The 18,677-nt window shown below is 52.3% G+C and overlaps 1 protein-coding gene across 1 annotated transcript in view; it reads left to right on the top strand.

Annotated features, from left to right (window-relative positions):
• The window catches only part of LOC140681480 (uncharacterized), a 1,248,316-nt gene that overhangs the window by 499,932 nt on the left and 729,707 nt on the right, over positions 1 to 18,677 (top strand). Inside the window, 1 exon segment of the mRNA XM_072921322.1 lies at positions 11,261 to 11,939. Coding sequence (XP_072777423.1) covers positions 11,261 to 11,939 — 679 coding nt within the window.

Below are 18,677 nucleotides of genomic sequence, written 5' to 3'. Positions count from 1 at the left end.
TCTGCTCTAATGCATTTCATCAGCAAGATTTCTTTAGTTGTTTTGGTTCGCCAGTTTGAGATTTCTTGGCCAGTGCATCAATTAGCGTGGTGGGTTCAGTGTTGGCTAATTACCAGCGCATTCACTAGAATATGCTTACTCATTTCCTGCTCTGAGATAGGATTAGGAGCAAGTCAAAGTAGGTTCAGAACTTCAAAAGAAAAGTTTAAACTTTTAAAGAAAAGTTTATTAACAGTAACTAAAGGAAAGAGTAATAAGAATCAGAACAAAACTTTCAAAACACTTCCCCTCTCCATACAACCTGACAATGTAAAGACACCAAAGCTAACATTTTCTGTCAGTTCACTTCGGGAGGGAAGTTCCTCTTGATAATGTTATGGAGACTTCTCCACAAGAATACAGTTATCTCATGGCTTTTCATTTCCACAAATAGCAGCTGCCCAGAAAAATCTGTAACTGTCAAATCCCTCCCATATTTTCACAGCTATTCCCAAAACTGTATTTATAGCCCATGTTAACTTATGGGGTATTAGTTTAAAGATGGGCTGTTTAAAAGCAAAGGTTCTCTTCATCTATTTCTGAAATCATCTTCATCTCCGGGAACGGAGGTCTTCTTCTCTCCCTGAGGGCACAGGGTCTCATCAGTCTTTCTTTTCAAACTTCTCATGGGATCACAGGTACTTCAAGATTTGCTTACTTTAGCATGGAGGCCTTTGCTGAAACAAGTCATTTCCCCATACTTTTCAATGCCTAATAGGGAAAAAGAGAGTGATGTATCAATGACATCCTTCTCCATAGCTTTAGCAGAGGATGTCAGCCCCAAGATCAAGGGGGCATCTCCTCATCCCTCCCATCTGGGACTCAACTTCCTCTTCACTGACCTCGGTGTCTTCATGTTGCTCCTCTGTGTGCCTGCCCTGTGTCCTTTTCTCTCACTGGAGGGAGGATGGCAGCACTGGCAGAGTCAATATCTGCTGGGGGCTGCAGATGGTTCCGTGAGCCCGGCCGGGCTCGGTCCTTGCGGCCGGAGCTGTTTTCCCATGGAGGTTTCTGCAGCGGCTGCGCTGGGGCTGTGTCAGGCTGGGCCGCACTGGGGCAGGGCCAGGATCTCAGCAGCCAGGCCAGAAGGCTGAGACGGGGCTGGGCCAGCCTTGGCACCTCTTTGGGGCCAGGAGGGAGAGAGACCCAGCCAGGCTTTCTCATCTTTAACTTGTGTCTGCACAGAGGCGTCTGCAGTTTGCTTAGTGGTTTAACAGATTGTCAGCTCTCAAAGCTAATTACTGATTGGTTTTTATCAAAGAAGAAACTTCTAGAAGCTTCTTTCAGGACATCACTTCCATGATAGAAAACCACCACAACAGCACGAAGCACAGAGCTCCTTTTTTCATGTGTAGTGGTCATGTGCCTGAGGCCTCAAAATCCCACCTTGGGAGATCTCTGGGCTCTCTCCAAGGTATTTTCAAATGAAAACATTCAGCTTATAGTCTAAGAAAATCACCAGAGGACAGGAACAGCCTGACCTATCTGTCCTGGCTACTTTTGTCTGGGAGCAATCCTTGGATATATGGAATTTGGGAGGCCAAACTAATTTTCGCCATGGACCCTGGACCAGAAGGCTGATTCTTTTCCAGAGGAAGGAAGGAAGAGAGCCCCAGTGATTCAGGGGCAGATGAGAGGTGACCACAAGAGGCAAAGGCCAGCTAGAGCTGGCAGGTTTTTTTCTGGGAGATACCCTTGCATATAGGAAATATTTTAGGGAGGATAACAGTTTTGACAATGGGCATCTGAAAAGATGGATGGTTCTTTCCCATAGCAAGGAAAGCACATAGCCCCAGTGCTCCAGGAGCTGATGAGAGGCAGCCCTTTGGGAGGCCAAGCCAGCCAGACCTGTTCCATGTTCCCTCAGTTCCATGGGGCCCCACAGTGTCCCAATGGTCCCTTGCTTCCAGGAGGCCCTGAGGTGTCACAATGCCCCCTTGGTGACACCAGGCCCTGAAGGGTCGGAATGGTCTCCATGGTTCCATCAGGCCCCACAGAGTCATAATGATCTCTGGGTCCATGAAGCCCCGCGGTGTCACCATGGCCCCTTGGTTCCATGGGCTCCAGTGGTGCCACAATGATCCCCTTGGTTCCATGAGGTGCCCACAGTGTCACAGTGATCTCCATGGGAAGGAAAGAACCGAGCCCCAGTGTGGCAGGGGCAGCCACCAGAGGCCAAGGCCAGCCAGGCTTGATGGTACTGGCTGATTTTGTCTGGGAGCAACCATTGGATATAGGGAATTTTAGAGGTGGAATCCCACTTTCAGACATGGACACCTGGAGTTGAATGATGGTTTTTTTTCCAAAAGAAGGAAAGCACAGAACACCGGTGTTTGAGGGGCAGATGAAGGGCTGCCATCAGAGGTCTAGGCCAGCCAGACCACTTTGCCCTGGTAGCTTTTGTCTGAAAGCAACCCTTGGATATAGGGAATTTGGGAGGTGGAACCCCAATTTTGGCCATTTCAGTGTAGATAAGAAGGAGAGTTCTTTTCCATAGGAAGGAAAGCACAGAGACCATGTGTTTCAAAGGCAGAAGAACAAAGAGGTGGCTCCTGGGAGGCTCAGCCAACAAGACCTGTTCTTCCTGGCAGGTTTTGTAATGGAGGAATTCTTGGATACATGGAATTTGGGAGGAGGAATTTCAGTTTTGACCACAGTCACCTTGAGAAGGACAACTATTTACATTGGAAGGAAAGCACCAAGCCCCAGTGTTTCAAAAGCAGATGAGATGCATCTCTCAAGAGGCCAAGGGCACCCAGACCTGTCTGTCCTGGCAGCTCTCACTTGGGAGCATTCCTTGGATGTATGGAGTTTTGGAGGAGGAATCCCAATTTTGGCCATGGAACCCTGGAGGAGAAGGACAGTTCTCTCCCATGGGAAGGAAAGCCCAGAGCCCCAGGGCTTCAGGGGCAGATGAGAAGCAGCCCTCGACATGCCAAGGTCAGCTGGACCTGTCAGGTGGTCCCCAGGAGCTCCAACCAGCCAGACCTGTTCCATGGTCCCTTGGTTCCGTGGGACCCCACAGTGTCACAATGGTCTCCTTGGTTCCATGAGGCCCTGGAGTGTCACAATGTTCCCCTTGCTTCTGCAGTGTCACAATGGCCCCGTGCTTCCATGAGGCCTTGCAGTGTCACAATGGCTTCGTGGTTCCACAAAGCCCTGATGTGTCACAATGGCCCCTGGGCTCCGTGTGCCCTCGCTGTGTCACAGCGGCTCCTCTGTGACACTGCGGCTGCACAAGGTCACCATGGACCCTTGGTTCCTTGGGGCCTCTGAGTTCACAATGGTCTCCTTGATTCCATGAGGCAGCACAGTGTCACAATGGCCCCTTGGTTCCCTGTGGTTCTGTAGTGTCACCGTGGTGTCCTTGGACCTGCATTGTCACAACTGACCCACGGTTCCATGAGGTTCTGCAGTGTCACTGCAGCAGTCAGAGGCCCTGCAAGGCCTCCCTGGCGGTCACTCACCTAAGATAAGAAATGCCTAAGTCATGGTGACTGGACCAAAGAAGCCCCTCTTCTGCATTCAGACCCTTCTTATCTCTCTGTAAGGCTATCGGTGTATTCTCCTCAAACCTGGCAACTGGACAATTTCCAACACCCCAGTACCCCATATAAACGCCCATTTCTGCCCAGTTCAGCAGAAGAACTGTCACTGCATCCCTTCAGAGGAGCTGGCAATAAAGGACATCGCTGTGGAACCGCATACAGCCTTCTCTTCTCTCTATCCCTGTGTGTCTGCCAGAGGCACTTGTGAGCACAGAGCGAAATCACTGAGAACTGAACTCACAGAGCTGAAATCACTCCAGAGGTGCTCGCTAAGTTGCCTGTGGCTGGGAGCTGAGCCGAGGGACCCAGACAGGCTGAGCCTGACAGCGCAGCGCTATCCGGACACCCACGGCAGCGGCAGCCCGGGGGTCAGATGGACCCCTGGGACCCCAGGCTGCATTAACCAGGAGTGACTGGGATCACAGAGGAACCATAAAGGAAGTTACTGCAATAATACTGGGACTATCTGGGAGTGACTGGAATCATACTGGGAGTGACTGGAATCATAGTGGGTGACTTGGAGTGACTGGGACCTTACTGGGGGCAAATGGTACTGTAATGAGAGCGACTGGGTTCATACTGGGATCATACTGGGAAGGACTGGAACCATACTGGGAGTGCCTGAAACTATTATAGGGGTGAATGGGAACACCTGGGAACATGCTGGGATCATGCTGGGATCACACAGGGAGTGACCAGGATGCTACTGGGATCACACTGAGTGTAACTGGAAGTGAGTGGGAACATACTGGGGGTGACTGGGAGCCACAGGGCCCATGCTGGGAGTGGCCTGGGGGGAGCTGGGGGAACTGGCCCAGCTGGGGCTCAGGGTTGTTCTCCCCCAGGGCTGCCCCGGGTCCTGCTGCCACACCTGGCCCCACAGAGCTGAGGGACAGGGGACAGCTGAGGGACAGGGGACAGGGACAGGGCACAGCCAGGGAACACGGCCTGGCTGAGGGACACTGAGCCCCAGCACTTTGGGCTGTTGCCCTTGGGCTCCCAGCACAGGCCCAGGGGCAGAATCCCCTCCAGAAACTGCTGTTTGCTTTCAGCTCTGCTCTGGAACATTCCCCAGGAGCCCCTGCAGTGGCTGCAGCCCAGCCGGGTGCCCGGGGCCACCAAAGCCGCTCCGGCAGTGCCCTCCTGCCCCGGGCAGGGCACGGAACACCCAAGGACAGGCTCGTGCTGGGCTCAGGGCAGGGACAGGGCACTCCCCTGGTGCAGCCACGGGCACAGCAGAGCCGGCCTGGGCAAAAGATTGGGATCGATGTCCCATGGAATCCCCGCAGGGATTACTTCTCATTGCACTGCTCTCATTGGATTGGTCATCAATTCCAATCATTTCCCCATGGAATTCCCATGGCAGTGGGTTAGGGAGGAGATCCATCCATGGAATTCTCACCTGACTGGGATGAGAGTGAGATCTGGCCATGGAAATTCCATGGCAATTCCTGCATTCCCAAGTCCCCCATTCCTGAATCCCCCGTTCCCATAGGAATTGTCCTTCCCTTCCCACACCCACCTTTGTGCTCCAGAGCCTCCCAACCATATCTGATGTTTTTGGGGGCCTTTCCACACAGGTGTGGCCCAGGTAATGCTTCATCTGCTCCACCATGATCCCTCTGGATTCCCAGCACCTCTGGGATATCCAGACGGCACCGCTGAACACTGCAAAGCTCCCGTATTCCAGCTGGAAGGAGATGAAATCTGAGCCCTCATAGCCGTACTGGTGGGATCCATGGACGCTCTGTTGGACAGGAGGTCACAGCTGGAAACCCCCTGCACTGTGTGGAGACCTGGGAACGAGGAGAGAACAGACCCATGGAGTCGTGTCCCAGCCCCTGGGAGCCCCTTGGAGCTCCCTGGATTCCCATCCCAGCCCTACAGATCCCTCCCATCCCCAGAGATCCCATCCCAGCCCCTCAGAGTCCTCCATTCCCACAGATCCCAGCCCAGCCCCCGGCTCCCCCCACTGCCCCTGCTCTGGTTGTACCAGCCCCATCTCCAGGTCACTGTCAGCCACGGGCCAGTTCCTGTCCTTGAGCAGGGTCTGGATATCCCAATATCCCAGTTCTGGCTATCCCAATGTCCCAGCTCTGGCTATCCCAATATCCCAGCTCTGGCTATCCCAATATCCCAGCTCTGGCTATCCCAATATCCCAACTCTGGCTATCCCAATATCCCAGCTCTGGTTATCCCAATGTCCCAGCTCTGGCTATCCCAATATCCCAGCTCTGGCTATCCCAATATCCCAGCTCTGGCTATCCCAATATCCCAGCTCTGGCTATCCCAATATCCCAGCTCTGGCTATCCCAATATCCCAGCTCTGGCTATCCCAATGTCCCAGCTCTGGCTATCCCAATATCCCAGCTCTGGCTATCCCAATATCCCAGCTCTGGCTGTCCCAATATCCCAGTTCTGGCTATCCCAATATCCCAGCTCTGGCTATCCCAGTATCCCAGCTCTGGCTATCCCAATATCCCAGCTCTGGCTGTCCCAATATCCCAGCTCAGCTCCCGCCCCCATCCCCGGTGTCTGTGCCTCCATCCGGCCCCGCTCGCTGCCGCAGCGCTCGCAGGGGGTCCCGTCCACGTCTCCCCCAAACAAGGACTGGGGGACCCCCGGGCCGGGCTCTGACAATGCCACTTCCAGGAACTGCAGGGAGTGGAGAACTGGGGGGACATGGAGATTTGGGGGAGCTGAGGGGGCTGAAAGTGAGAGTTTGGGGATCCAGGGGATCCACAGGCCAAGGAAAAGGGGAACATGAAGAGCTGGCAGAGCTGGGAAGGAGGTTCAGGGGCTGAGAGCCAAGGAAAGGGGGTGCAGGGACTGGGAGAGCTGGGATGGGATGTCCAGGGAATCCTGTGCCCAGGAAAGGGGGTGCCAGGGCTCCTGAGTGTGAGGAAAGGAGGAGCTGGGAGCTGGGAAAGGCAGGAATGGGGGCCCAGGGGTCCCAGGTCAGGGAAAAGGGTGGGGCTGGGGGCTGGGAGAGGCGGGGGATGGGAACAGGTTGTGTTGGTGCCGGATAAGGGGGTGCAGGGAGGTCTCAGTGCCGGGCAAAGGGGTAAAAGGGTGTCTTGGTTTTCAGGAATGGGGGTGCAGGGGGGTCTCAGGGTCACGGAAATGGGGGGGCAGGGATGGAGAGGTAGAAGGGAGTTCCAGGGGTCCTTGAGCCCAGGAAAGGGGAGTCCAGGGTTTCCCAAAAAGGGGTACCAGGGTGGGGACACCCGGGGTGTTTGGGAAAGGGGAAGGTCAGAGGGCCTCTGGTTTTGCACAAAGGTGGGGCTGGGGGCTGGGAAAGGCAGGAATGGGGGTCCAAGGTGTTCCAAGGCATTCCAGGATCAGGCACATGGGAAATCTAGAGGCTGGGAGCAGGGAAAAGGGGAGCAGAGGGCCCTGATGTCCGGAAATGGGGGATTCAGGGGGGTCCCTGTGCAGGATAAGGGGAGCAGGGGGGTCCCGGTGCCGGCAATGGCGATTCAGGGTCCCGGTGCCGGGGTCCCACTCCCCCCTCGCCCGCCAGGAGCGCCCCCAGCCCCAGCGCTGGAGCCACCGCGCTGCTCCTCCTCACTCCCAGTATGATCCCAGTATGATCCCAGTAGGATCAGTCACCCAGGAGCTGCTCCCAGTATGATCCCAGTACAGCCCAGTCACTCCTGGCATCCCCCCACCCTTCTCTGCGTTCCGACCTGTCCCGGCTCCATCCCCGCCCCTCCCGCGGCTGCGGGGAGGAGGAGGAGGAGGGAGGAAGAGGCGGAGCGGCAGCGGGAGCAGCAGGAGGAGCGGGGAGGATGAACCGCGGGGCTCCGGCTCTGCCTGAACTCGCAGCACCCCGGGAGCGTCGCCCCCATCCCGCAGGTGCCCGGGCAGGGGGAGCTGGCCCCAAATATCCCGGGGCTCCCTGGGTTTGGGGTTTTTGGGGGGATGTTTGGAGCTGGCGGGGCTCCAAGGCCGAGCCGCAGCTGCCCTCGGGGGGACATCGGGGGTCCCCGGGAGGTGTTTTTGGGGGGTCCCGGTGCGGGTGGCGGCAGAACCCCGGCGGGGCCGGGGGGATGCGGGTCCCCCCGCGGTGCGGGTTGGGCTTCCCGGCCGGGCCCTCCGAGCTCTGCCGGGGCCGCGTGGGGACCGCGCGGGAGCGGCGGGAGCGGCGGGGGGACCCCGGATTTGGGGAGCCCCGGGAGAGCCGCGGCTTCCCTGGGCGGGAGCGCAGAGAGAGGAGAGCCCCAGGAGCCCCAGCAGGGACCCCGAGAGGGGGGACCCCTGGCAGTGCCGGCACCCGGCAATGGGGGTGCTGGGGCTGGAGGGGCGGCATGGCCGGGAAAGGGGTTCGGGGGTACCGGGGCCGCCAGGGGCTGCTCCCAGCAGGTGCCCAGTTCCTACCCCTGTGTGCTTTCAGTCTCCTGGGCACTCCCAGGATGAGCCCAGTCAGTTCCAGTATCACCCTGCTCACTTCCCCTCACTCCCTGCAGGATCCCTGTTTCTCCCAGTATGAGCCCAGTCATTCTCAGTCATTCCCCATTATGACGCTCTTTGCCTTCAGCAAGTCCCAGTTGCTCCCACTTTTCTCCAGTGTGTTCCCACTTCTCCCAGTTGCTCCTAGTATAGTCCCAGTCACTCCCAGTATGATCCCAATATGAGTCCAGTATGAACCCAGTCTCCCCCAGCAGGGCCCCAGTCACTCACACTTGCCCCCAGCATGGTCCCAGTTGCCCCCAGCACATTCCCAGTGGCTCCCAGTGTGGTCCCAGTCACCACCTGCATGTTCTTAGGTACTCCCAGTACATCCCAGTTGCCTGGAACATTCCCAGAGTCTTTGCCAGGCACTCCCAGTTACCTCAGCATGGTTCAGCTACCCCCAGTTTTATCCCAGTCACTGCCAGTACATCCAAGTTGTCACCTGCATGACTCCTGTCATTCCCAGTTGCTCCCAGTTGCTCCCAGTTGCTCTCAGGGTGTGTGCATTTGGCTCCCAGCATGGGCCTGGCAGCTCCCAGTAACCCCCAGTCAGGGTCCCTTGGCACCCACTGTAATCCCAGTATGATCCCAGTCACTCCCAATATGATGCCAGTGCCCCCCAGTGTGATCCCAGTTGCTCCCTGTCAATGCCAACATGACCCCAGGAACCACCAGTATGATCCCTATGACTCCCAGTCTCTCCCAGTATATCCCAGTCACTCCCAGCATGCTCCCAGTCCCTCCCACTTCCTCCCAGTTACTTTCAGCATGATTCCAGTTGTTCACAGCCACTCCCAGTCAATCCCAGTATGATTCCATGGTCCCAGTATAATCCCAGTAACTTCCAATCACCACAGTATGGTCCCAGTTGCCTGCAGCTACATCAGCCCAGTCACTCCCAGTATGATGCCATTTGCTCCCAGAGTGCTCCAAGTTGCTCCCAGTCACCCCCAGTACAGGGATGCTGTGCATGGTGTGTTCCCAGTCACTCTCAGACACTCCCAGTATTAGTCCAGTCCCTCCCAGTATGATCCAGAGATGACGCCAGTGTGCTCCCAGTCAGTGCCAATATCAACCAGTTGTGCTCCACATGGTTCCAGTTGCCCCTTTCACCCTCACTGTCCCTCCCAGTCTCTCACGGTGTCCCCCAGTTCCTTCCAGCATATTCCCACTCACTCCCAGTTCCTTCCAGCGCGATCCCATTTGCTCACAACTGCTCCCAGTCAGCCTCAGCATCGTGGCACTCACTGCCAGTATGATCCCAGTCACCTCCAGCATGATCCCAGTATAAGCCCAGTCGTTTCCAGTCATCCCCAGCAGGCACCCAGTGACTCCCAGTTCCTCCCAGTTGCTCCTAGCATGATCCCAGTTGCTCACAGCTGCTCCCAGTCACCCTCATCATGCTCCCAGTCACTCCCAGTATATCCCATTTGCCCCCAGCATGGTCTCAGTTGGCCCCCGTAGGCTCCTACTCTGTGTCAGTATGATCCCAGTACGATCCCAGTCTCCCTCGGGGTGACTGCAGTCTGCCCTGGCATGGGCCCAGCTGCTCCCAGTATGATTCCAGTACAATCCCAGTACAAACCAGTCCTTCCCAGTGCTGCCACTCCTGGCATCCCCGAGCCCTCTCTGTGTTCCCCCCTCCTGATCTCCTGAGAGGAGCCCCAAGGGCCGGCAGTGCCCAGGCAGGGTCCCCAGGCAGCCCCAGTTTGGATGTGCAGCCCCCAGTTTCCCCAGTTTGCCTCTCCTTTGGCCCGGGCCGGGTTCCCCCCTGGAACAGCGGCTGGGAGCAGCCGAGAGCCCCGCGCTGCCCATCCCGACCTGTCCCGGCTCCATCCCCGCTCCTGCCGCGGGCTGCCGGGGCTGCGGGAACGGGAACCGAGGGTGTCGCTGCTGCTGGGGGAGGAGGAGGAGGGAGGGAAGGGCAGGGATGGAGGAGGAGCGGGAGGTGGGGATGGGGAGGAGGAGGAGGAGGGGGGATGGTAGGGGAGGGATGGAAGAGGAGAAGGAGGTGGGGATAGCGAGGGGCAGGAGGAGGACGAGGAAGGGGAGGGGGGATGGAAGGGAAGGGATAAAGGAGGACAGGCAGGAGGGGACGGGACACAGGAGGAGGAGGAGGAGCGATGGAAGATGAGGGATGAGGGAGCAGAAGGCGGTGGGGTTAGAGAGCAGGAGGAGGGGGAAGGAAGGGCAGGGAGAGAAGGGCAGGGATGGAGGAGGAGCGGGAGGTGGGCTTAGGCGGGAGGAGGAGGAGGAGGAGGGGGGATAGAAGAGGAGGGGCGGCAGGAAGAGGAAGAGGAGGTTTAAATGCAGATGGAGCAGAGCAGAGAGAAGCGCACGGTCAGCCCTGCCTGAATTCGCAGCCCCCACCTGTGGGATCATCGCCCCCCATCCCGCAGGTGAGCGGGGAGGGGGAGCTCGGGCCAGGTCTCCTGGGGGGTGCCTGGGTTGGGTTTTTTGAGGGGATGTTCGGAGAAGGAATAACTGTGAAGTGGAGCGGAAAAGTCCCCTTGGGGGGACTCCTTGGAGCCCCGGCAGCCCAGAGCAGGGAAGAAGGGGAGAAGGGAGCCCGGGAGTCCAAACAGCCACGGCACCCCTGAATGGGGAGAGCCAAGAGGGGGGAGCTTTTGGGATTGCTGGGACTCCCGGCAGCCTGGGGAGGGCGGGCAGTTAGGAGAAGGGGGACCCCCAATCCAAGCGTGATCCCAGCAGCTGGGACAGGGGGGAGCCCCGAACAGCAAAGAGGAGGAAGCAGGGACGGGGAACTCCTGGGAGGCTTTTTCAGGGCTGGATCTCGGTGTTTGGGAGGTTTTTATGGAGCCCAGGTGGCCAGGGACTTGTAGAGATGGACTGGGACAGAGGGAGCTTTAAACTCAACGTGCTCATCCCTTGTTTTCCCCAAACCAGGATTTCCCATTCCCAGCCCCTGGGAGGCTGCGAGGAAGAGGAAGAGCCTCTCCTTGTCCTTCCTCCCACAGAGCAGGAGCTGAGGATGGAGAGCAGGGAGGACAAATCCCTGCGGCAGAACCTGGTGGAAGAGGCCGTTTTGAGCGGCTCCAGGGCGCAGGAACCCGACGGGGAGGAAAAGCCCCGGAGATCCCACACGAGGAGGGGCTGCAAACGCAGATCACGGGGATCTGAGGGGGAAAGACCCACCCTGGGCCAGGGAGGCGGCCGGAGATGGAGCCAGAGCTCGGAGCTGTGGGTCCCTGAGCAGCTCCATGATGGGGAGAAGCCCCACAAGTGCTCCGAGTGTGGGAAGAGCTTCAGGTGGAGCTCCCACCTGATTGTGCACCAGAGGGCCCACACTGGGGAGAAACCCTACGAGTGTGGGGAGTGTGGGAAGAGCTTCAGCCGGAGGTCCCACCTGATCAAGCACCAGAGGATCCACACTGGGGAGAGACCCTACGAGTGTTCCGAGTGTGGGAACAGGTTTCAGACCAGCTCCTGTCTCTTCCGGCACTATCCGGTTCACACGGAGGAGAGGCCCTTCAGCTGCCCCGACTGCAGGAAGGGATTCAGGGAAAAGTCAAAACTCATCCAGCATCGCCGCATCCACACTGGGGAGAGGCCCTACGAGTGTTCCGAGTGTGGGAAGAGCTTCAGCCAGAGATCCCACCTGATCATGCACCAGAGGATCCACACTGGGGAGAGGCCCTACGAGTGTTCCAAGTGTGGGAAGGGGTTTCAGACCAGCTCCTGTCTCCTCAAGCACTATCGGGTTCACACAGAGGAGAGGCCCTTCTGCTGCCCCAATTGTGGGAAGGGATTCAGGCAGAACTCCCACCTCCTCAGGCACCAGCGCATCCACACCGGGGAGAGGCCCTACGAGTGTCCCCGGTGTGGGAAGAGATTCTCACAGAGCTCTCACTTGACCCAAGACCAACGGAGGCACCAGTAAGGGAAGCCCTGCGAGTGCCCCGAGTGCGAGAAGAGCTAAACTCTATCCCCCACTGGAGGACCCACATTGGGCACAGCCCTGGTGACCCACATTCCCTGTCATCCATGTTGGGAACACACCTGGCTGCTTCTCCTTTAGTGTTGACCTTTATTTTTTTCTCTTCTCAATCGCTCTGCACTCCAAAAGCCAAGAGGGATCGATCTTTCACCTCAAACCCACTCACATCCCACTGAAAACAACTGAATTTTAACACATAAAGGATCAATCCCTCTTCAAATTGTTTGTTCCCACCTCAAAAAAAACCAACCCACACCAAACTCACTCGATTTCACAGCTGCCAGGTTGAGATGGGTTTGGGAGGAGACTGGGAGAAGTGGGATCCTGATTTGGAGAGGTGGGATGGGGATTGTGTGGGGCTGGGTGGCTGGGATGTATTTGATAGCAAATAAAACTTACAGACTTAGTGATTTCTTTGCTGTTCATCTCCAGTCCGTGGCAGTTCTGTTTTTCAGGGCACCACCTTCTCAGCTGATTGTGTTTGTGTCCTCCTTTCCCTCCCACCTCTCTTTGCCTGCTCTGTTTCTCTCTCCCTGTCTCCCTTGAGCCAGGGACCTCCAAAGACCCTCCCCCAATTTAATTTCCTCAGGGACCACCAAAGATCCTTCCCTGATTTAATTGAATCCTCCTCTAATTTAATTGCCCCCTCTGCCCCCAATGACCCACCCCTGATTTTTTAATTATTTTATTTCCCAATTATTATTTTATTTCTTAGTTCAGGAGCTGAAGTTATGGAGGCCAGCAGGGAAATGTCTCTGTAGCATTTTGCTCCACTTGGCTTTCAGCCACTTCGCAAGAGCTTTGCCTTTGAGGGCAAAGGGAATGTCTTTTCCTGGCTGGAAGCTGAAATTCCAGACCTCTGGAATATGTGCAGGGCCATATAGATTGGGATCAACCAGAGACTGGGATCAAATATGCACTGAGATCCTGTGGTCTAGGATCAACTAAGGACTGGGATAAATTAGGGACTGGGGCCCTACAGACTGGAATGAACTGAACTGGGATCAAATATGGACAAGGATCAAATATGGACTGGGATCCTATGGACTGGTATCAATAAGGGACTTGGATAAAATAGGGACTGGGATCCTAAAGACTGGGATCAAATTGGGACTGAGATCATATGGACTTGGATCAACTGGAGACTTGGATCAACTACGGACTGTGTTCAAATAGAGACTGGGATCTGATGTGGATTGGGATCCTATGGACTGGGATCAAATATAGACTGGGATAAAATTGGGACTGGGATCAGATATGGATTGGGATCCTATGGACTGGGATCAAATATAGACTGGGATAAAATTGGGACGGGGATCAGATATGGACTGGGATCAAATACGGACTGGGATCAAATATAGTCTGGGATAAAATAGGGACTGGGATCAGATATGGACTGCGATCAAATATAGTCTGGGATAAAATAGGGACTGGGATCAAATACGGACTGGGATCAAATATGGACTGCGATCAAATATAGTCTGGGATAAAATAGGGACTGGGATCAAATATAGTCTGGGATAAAATAGGGACTGGGATCAAATAGGGACTGGGATCAAATATGGACTGCGATCAAATATAGTCTGGGATAAAATAGGGACTGGGATCAAATATGGACTGCGATCAAATATAGTCTGGGATAAAATAGGGACTGGGATCAAATAGGGACTGGGATCAAATATAGTCTGGGATAAAATAGGGACTGGGATCAAATATGGACTACGATCAACTAGGGACTGGGATCAAATACGGACTGGGATCAAATATAGTCTGGGATAAAATAGGGACTGGGATCAAATAGGGACAGGGAACAATTAGAGATTGGGATCAAATATGGAACTGGGATCCTATGGACTGGGACAAACAGGACTGGGATTATATGGAATTGAGATCCTATGGAACAGCATAAACTTTCTAACATGACACATATAATATTCATTGTAACACTTGCGAAAAGCCAATCATAAATATGCATTTGTCACAATCTCTCCTCTTATTCTTTATAAATCATTTGGCTTGAGCAATATTTCTTATCCTCTTGCATTCTTTGGACTCTGTTGGTAATCAAATAAAACATGGGATTAAACAAAGAAGAAATATCAAAACACTTGTAACACATAAAAGGAAGAATCCTAATTTCTTCCACCATCCCATTCTCAATACATTACCCCACCTGTTAGTTTTTAACATTATTTTCCCTTTGGTTGTTTTTGGACTGATACTAGGGTCATAATTTTTCATAATTTTTTTCTGATATCCTTTGTTTATTCCAGGATGATGCCCTCATTGCCATCTGTTTTCAACAATCTGTACACCCCATTCTTTAGCCAATAAATAGCGTAAAGCCAACCTATTTTAATACACTGCAGTTATAGTTTGGCTTTGCTGACTCAATATTAATTCCAGTGCCTGAGCAGCTTTGTTTGTTATCTCCTCTATAACTGCTTGGAGTCCTATAATGCCATGCAGTATATAATTTGGGGTTAATACTGCTATGCTTGTTTTACCTTTTTTTTTTTTTTTTTTTTTTTACTAATAGTCTCTTTACCGAATCTTTGACTATATTTCTAAGATCAAATGTAAAACAAATCCATCTCTCTCCTTTTGGACATTCCATGCCCCAAGTATTACTACTTTTCCCTAAATTCCTTGTAATCCAATATTTTCCCCATTTTGCCTGCAGGTACTCAGTTTGGGTGGGTCTGTGGCTGTTGACATGGGTGTGTGTAACAAAAAGGAACTTTGGTTCCTTTCCGTGTAATACTTTCTGTAGCATTTGGGACACGATCTTGCTGGTATCTCAGAAGGGAAAAGACAACAAATGAGAGACAGAAACAGGAATGACAGAGGTCTGGCATGGCTTATACCCCCACCTCCCCTGCCTGTGGGGTTGCTTCCCACAGCAGGTACGTGTGATCTTCTCGGTGGTGAGTACAGTGCTCAGTCCAGGCTTGCCCTCTGATTCCCTTGTCACTCCTTTTTACTCATTTTTTTAGGCAAGTCCTTTTCGACACTCCTTAACTGTGGCTTCCCACTGTTCCTCAGGTATTTCTCACTCAACAGGCACTAATAATCCATCCACAAAACAAAGTTATTACTTCAGTTGTTTTGGGTTCTATCTGTATAGGGAATTGATTCAGTACTCGATACCTCTTGCAACAAGAACATAGATTTTGTGAACTACAATGCCTATTATTCTCATAATTTAAACGTTCACTTGTAACCCAGCGGCCATGTCCAATATGAGGATGAATCAAATAAAGTATACAGTATAGTACTGATGGCAATTTCCCTTCTTCCCTGTACAAGCCACAGGCTGAGGCCAGGCTATAAGAACTCTTTGACTGAAACACTCCCGACCCTCCTGTTTGAAGTGGCAGTGTTCCTCTGCCAAGGAGGTGTCGGAGGCATCTCAGGGTTTATTCAGGCAGGGCTTAGAACCAGTGATGCAAGCTTTGCCTTATTTCTCAGTGAGGTGTTGTTATTCTTTGTACCTGCCTTGGATCATTTGGATCTTCCCAAACCATTACCACCCAGTCCTGGTTGGAAGTCAATTTGGTATCACCCAGTTTAGATGTGATCGTCCATTCCTCAAGTTTCCTCACAAGTCCTTTGGTTTTGCTGGCGTGAATTCACCCTCTTTCCGTGGTTTGGATTGCTGCTTCAGTGGTACCTGGAAAGGATTTCTTAATTGCACACTGTTAAAAGAAAAACAATACTGCATGAACTTTTACCATTAGTTTTCTTTAAAACTTTCTGAGTTTAACTAAACTCTTTTTTTACAGGCACTTCTTCTTCTTGTATCCAGCTCTGTTAAGCTGCAGAGACCAATTCTTCTTCATGTGAGCTATAATTAGTTAAATAAAAAAGACCAGGCCAATTTTAACAGGAGATGTATCACATCTCTTGCCTTTTACTTTTTGGGTAACATTTAACTGTTTTAGTCTTACAGACTTTTAGTCTTCAGAACAAAAGCCTTCTCTTCTTAACAACAGCAATCAGAAAGAAAAAAGAAATCTTGCTTAAGACAATAAACCACTTTGTGAGAGTCACAATCTCTGCCTTGATCTTATCTCTACTGGTGGTCCTGTTCACAGCCTTGGGTTTAATTCTGTCCTTCCCCACTTTCCCCCCTCCTTGTTGTCACTCTGCCTATCAGGAATGGGGGAGAACTTACAGATAGCTGTGGCTGAGGGGACCTTGGGGGTGTATTTCGCTCTCCCCTTCGCTCTCTTTCTCTCTCTCTTTCCCTTTCTCTCTCTTTCTGTTTCTTTTTCTCTCTTCACATTTCAGCAGCCACATTCACATATCAGTCCACTTTCTAACATTAATTCTACATCCTGGAGAGGTGAGTCTGCCAATCACCTCTCCCCCCTTTTTCAACTTCCTTACAAAGTAAATTACTTTTGTTATGCGTGTTCTGCAGGCCTGTAATTCACAGCACCCTCCACCAAGGCTACCAGCCACTCACAGCTGACAGTGCAAAAATAAAGACTTGGTTTGCTATCACAATTTTTCCATTCACAAGCTTGAAAAGGTTGCAGGAACAAAGTAAACAACAACTGACTTCCAAAGTGACCCTGCCTGCACCAAAACAAATTTAAGGCAATGCTAGTTAGTGCAATGCAATTTGCAACGAAGCCAAGGTTTGATTTGGGAAGGGCATCTGAGGACACAGAGCATGAGTTTTACAAATCTGTATTTTGAAGAGGGAATGGACAAAATATGAATAGAGTTGAGGGCAGGGGGAGGACAGCAAGTGAGGAATTTTTCTCTGCAATACTCTCTTTTTGACTGCCAGGAAACACTCTAACACTCTCTCCAAGGAGATAAAGAAAAGCTCATAAAAAACAATCTACATTACATATACTACCATTCATCTACATTTACTCACTTTTATTTTTCACTAACTCTCACATACAACAAGAAGATACTTTTTACTTTCAAACAGTCTACATTACTTATCTACACCCTGAGTGCTGTTGGAATGTTAATCCCTCAACCCAGCAGGTTTGAATCCTGGATGCTCTTGGGCACTCTTATCCCTCAATCCGGCACTCCACGGGGTTCCTCTTCTTCCTAAGATCCAGTCCCAGTTTCTCTGGGAGGGATTCTCTCTTTTTTATCACTCGCTTGGTCTCTTTACTGGCCGTTTTTCACATGAAAAAGACGAAAAGCAGCATGAGAGACTACAGCAATCACTTGGCAAGTCTGGGATACCCAGCAGCTTCTGTCACACACATTCATTCCCCCCTTATCCACCCCATCCCAACAAATACTCACCTATCCTTTGTCCTTAGGTCTTGGTTCTTCGTGTACACTTTAGTCTTGGGGCTAATTACTGTGGTTTTAGGGAATGCTTTCCCTTTTCTTTGTTTTATTGTCTCCTTTTGCCCATAGATCATAACCTGTGTCTGGTCACACACCAGGGGAACAGAGCGAGGCTGCCTAAATAGGGCAGGACCCGTCTTCCTCACCCTGACTCTCCCAAGGCCCCAGCAGAGAGGTGTTAAAAACCATCCTTTGCTACCATAATTGTGAAAAACGCCAATCACTTGGCTGTTAAATTTTTAATAATAATAACATGGTTATTAAAATAGTAATACAATTAGAGTAATAAAAATTTAGAGTTAGGACAATTACAAGGCAATAAAAAGCAAAGAATTAAGGATGTCCAGATGCTCTGGGGCACTTAAGCCACAACAAGCATACCTTGTGAACAAAGGAATCACACCTAAAACTACACTATTGCATATTCATATATCCTTCATGGTTATGCATACATTCTATTTAAAACAAGAAACTCTGTCTGTTATATGCCAACTATTTCCTTTAATTCCCATGGCGTCTTCGAGTCTGAGCAAGGCCTGAAGAAATTAGATTCCTCTGACAAGAAAATCATAAATTCCTCTTCTTTGGAAGATTTAGGTGTTCTGTGATGGTTATGTCAAAGCGAGTATGTCATTCCTTAAAAGAAAACCCAGATACATAGTTTCTATTTTAACTACTAAAGCTTCAATGTAACTACACAACTACATTTACAGTATGATTAAAATGTTAATACAGCACTACTATTCAAACTAACATATGTGCATTTTTCACCTTGGGCGTCTGGTGGAGTATCCCCGGAAAGTGCCCATCTCTGCAGGGAGCCACGTGTTTTCAATTGTAAATTAGGTCTTTCTTTCTCTGTCATCTGTGGTTTCCAGTCTTTCCCGGCTGGGTCTTCAGATCTTTTAAAACTTTAAGAATCTTTTTCTACTAGCACAACTGACTTCATGTATATTTTACATAATCACGAATTATTCCATAATTTATATTACAATGGGGCTGCACAGATCCTCCTGCAGGTCCATGGGGATGCAGAGATCCCCCTGCAGCTCCATGGGGATGCAGAGATCCCCCTGCAGCCCCTGGAGGAGCCAGGCTGGAGCTCGGCGATGCCTGAGAGGAGGCTGTGACCCCGTGGGCAGAGGGGCCCCGCTGGAGCAGCCTGGCCTGGCAGGACCGAGCCCGTGGCACAGTGACCCACGCTGCAGCACTTGGAGGGGGCTGTGCCCCAGGGGATGGACTCGGCTCGGAGAAGTTCCTGGAGAAGTCTCGGCTGGGAGAGAGCGCAGGGTGCAGCAGGGAACGACTCCTGTCCCTGAGCAGAGGGAGAAGCCGCGGGGGATGAG

Source organism: Taeniopygia guttata, chromosome 36, assembly GCF_048771995.1.
Source record: "Taeniopygia guttata chromosome 36, bTaeGut7.mat, whole genome shotgun sequence".
Taxonomy (NCBI): Eukaryota; Metazoa; Chordata; class Aves; order Passeriformes; family Estrildidae; genus Taeniopygia; species Taeniopygia guttata.
The sequence above is the reverse complement of the archived record's forward strand: the minus strand, read 5'-3'. Positions and strand labels throughout refer to the sequence as shown.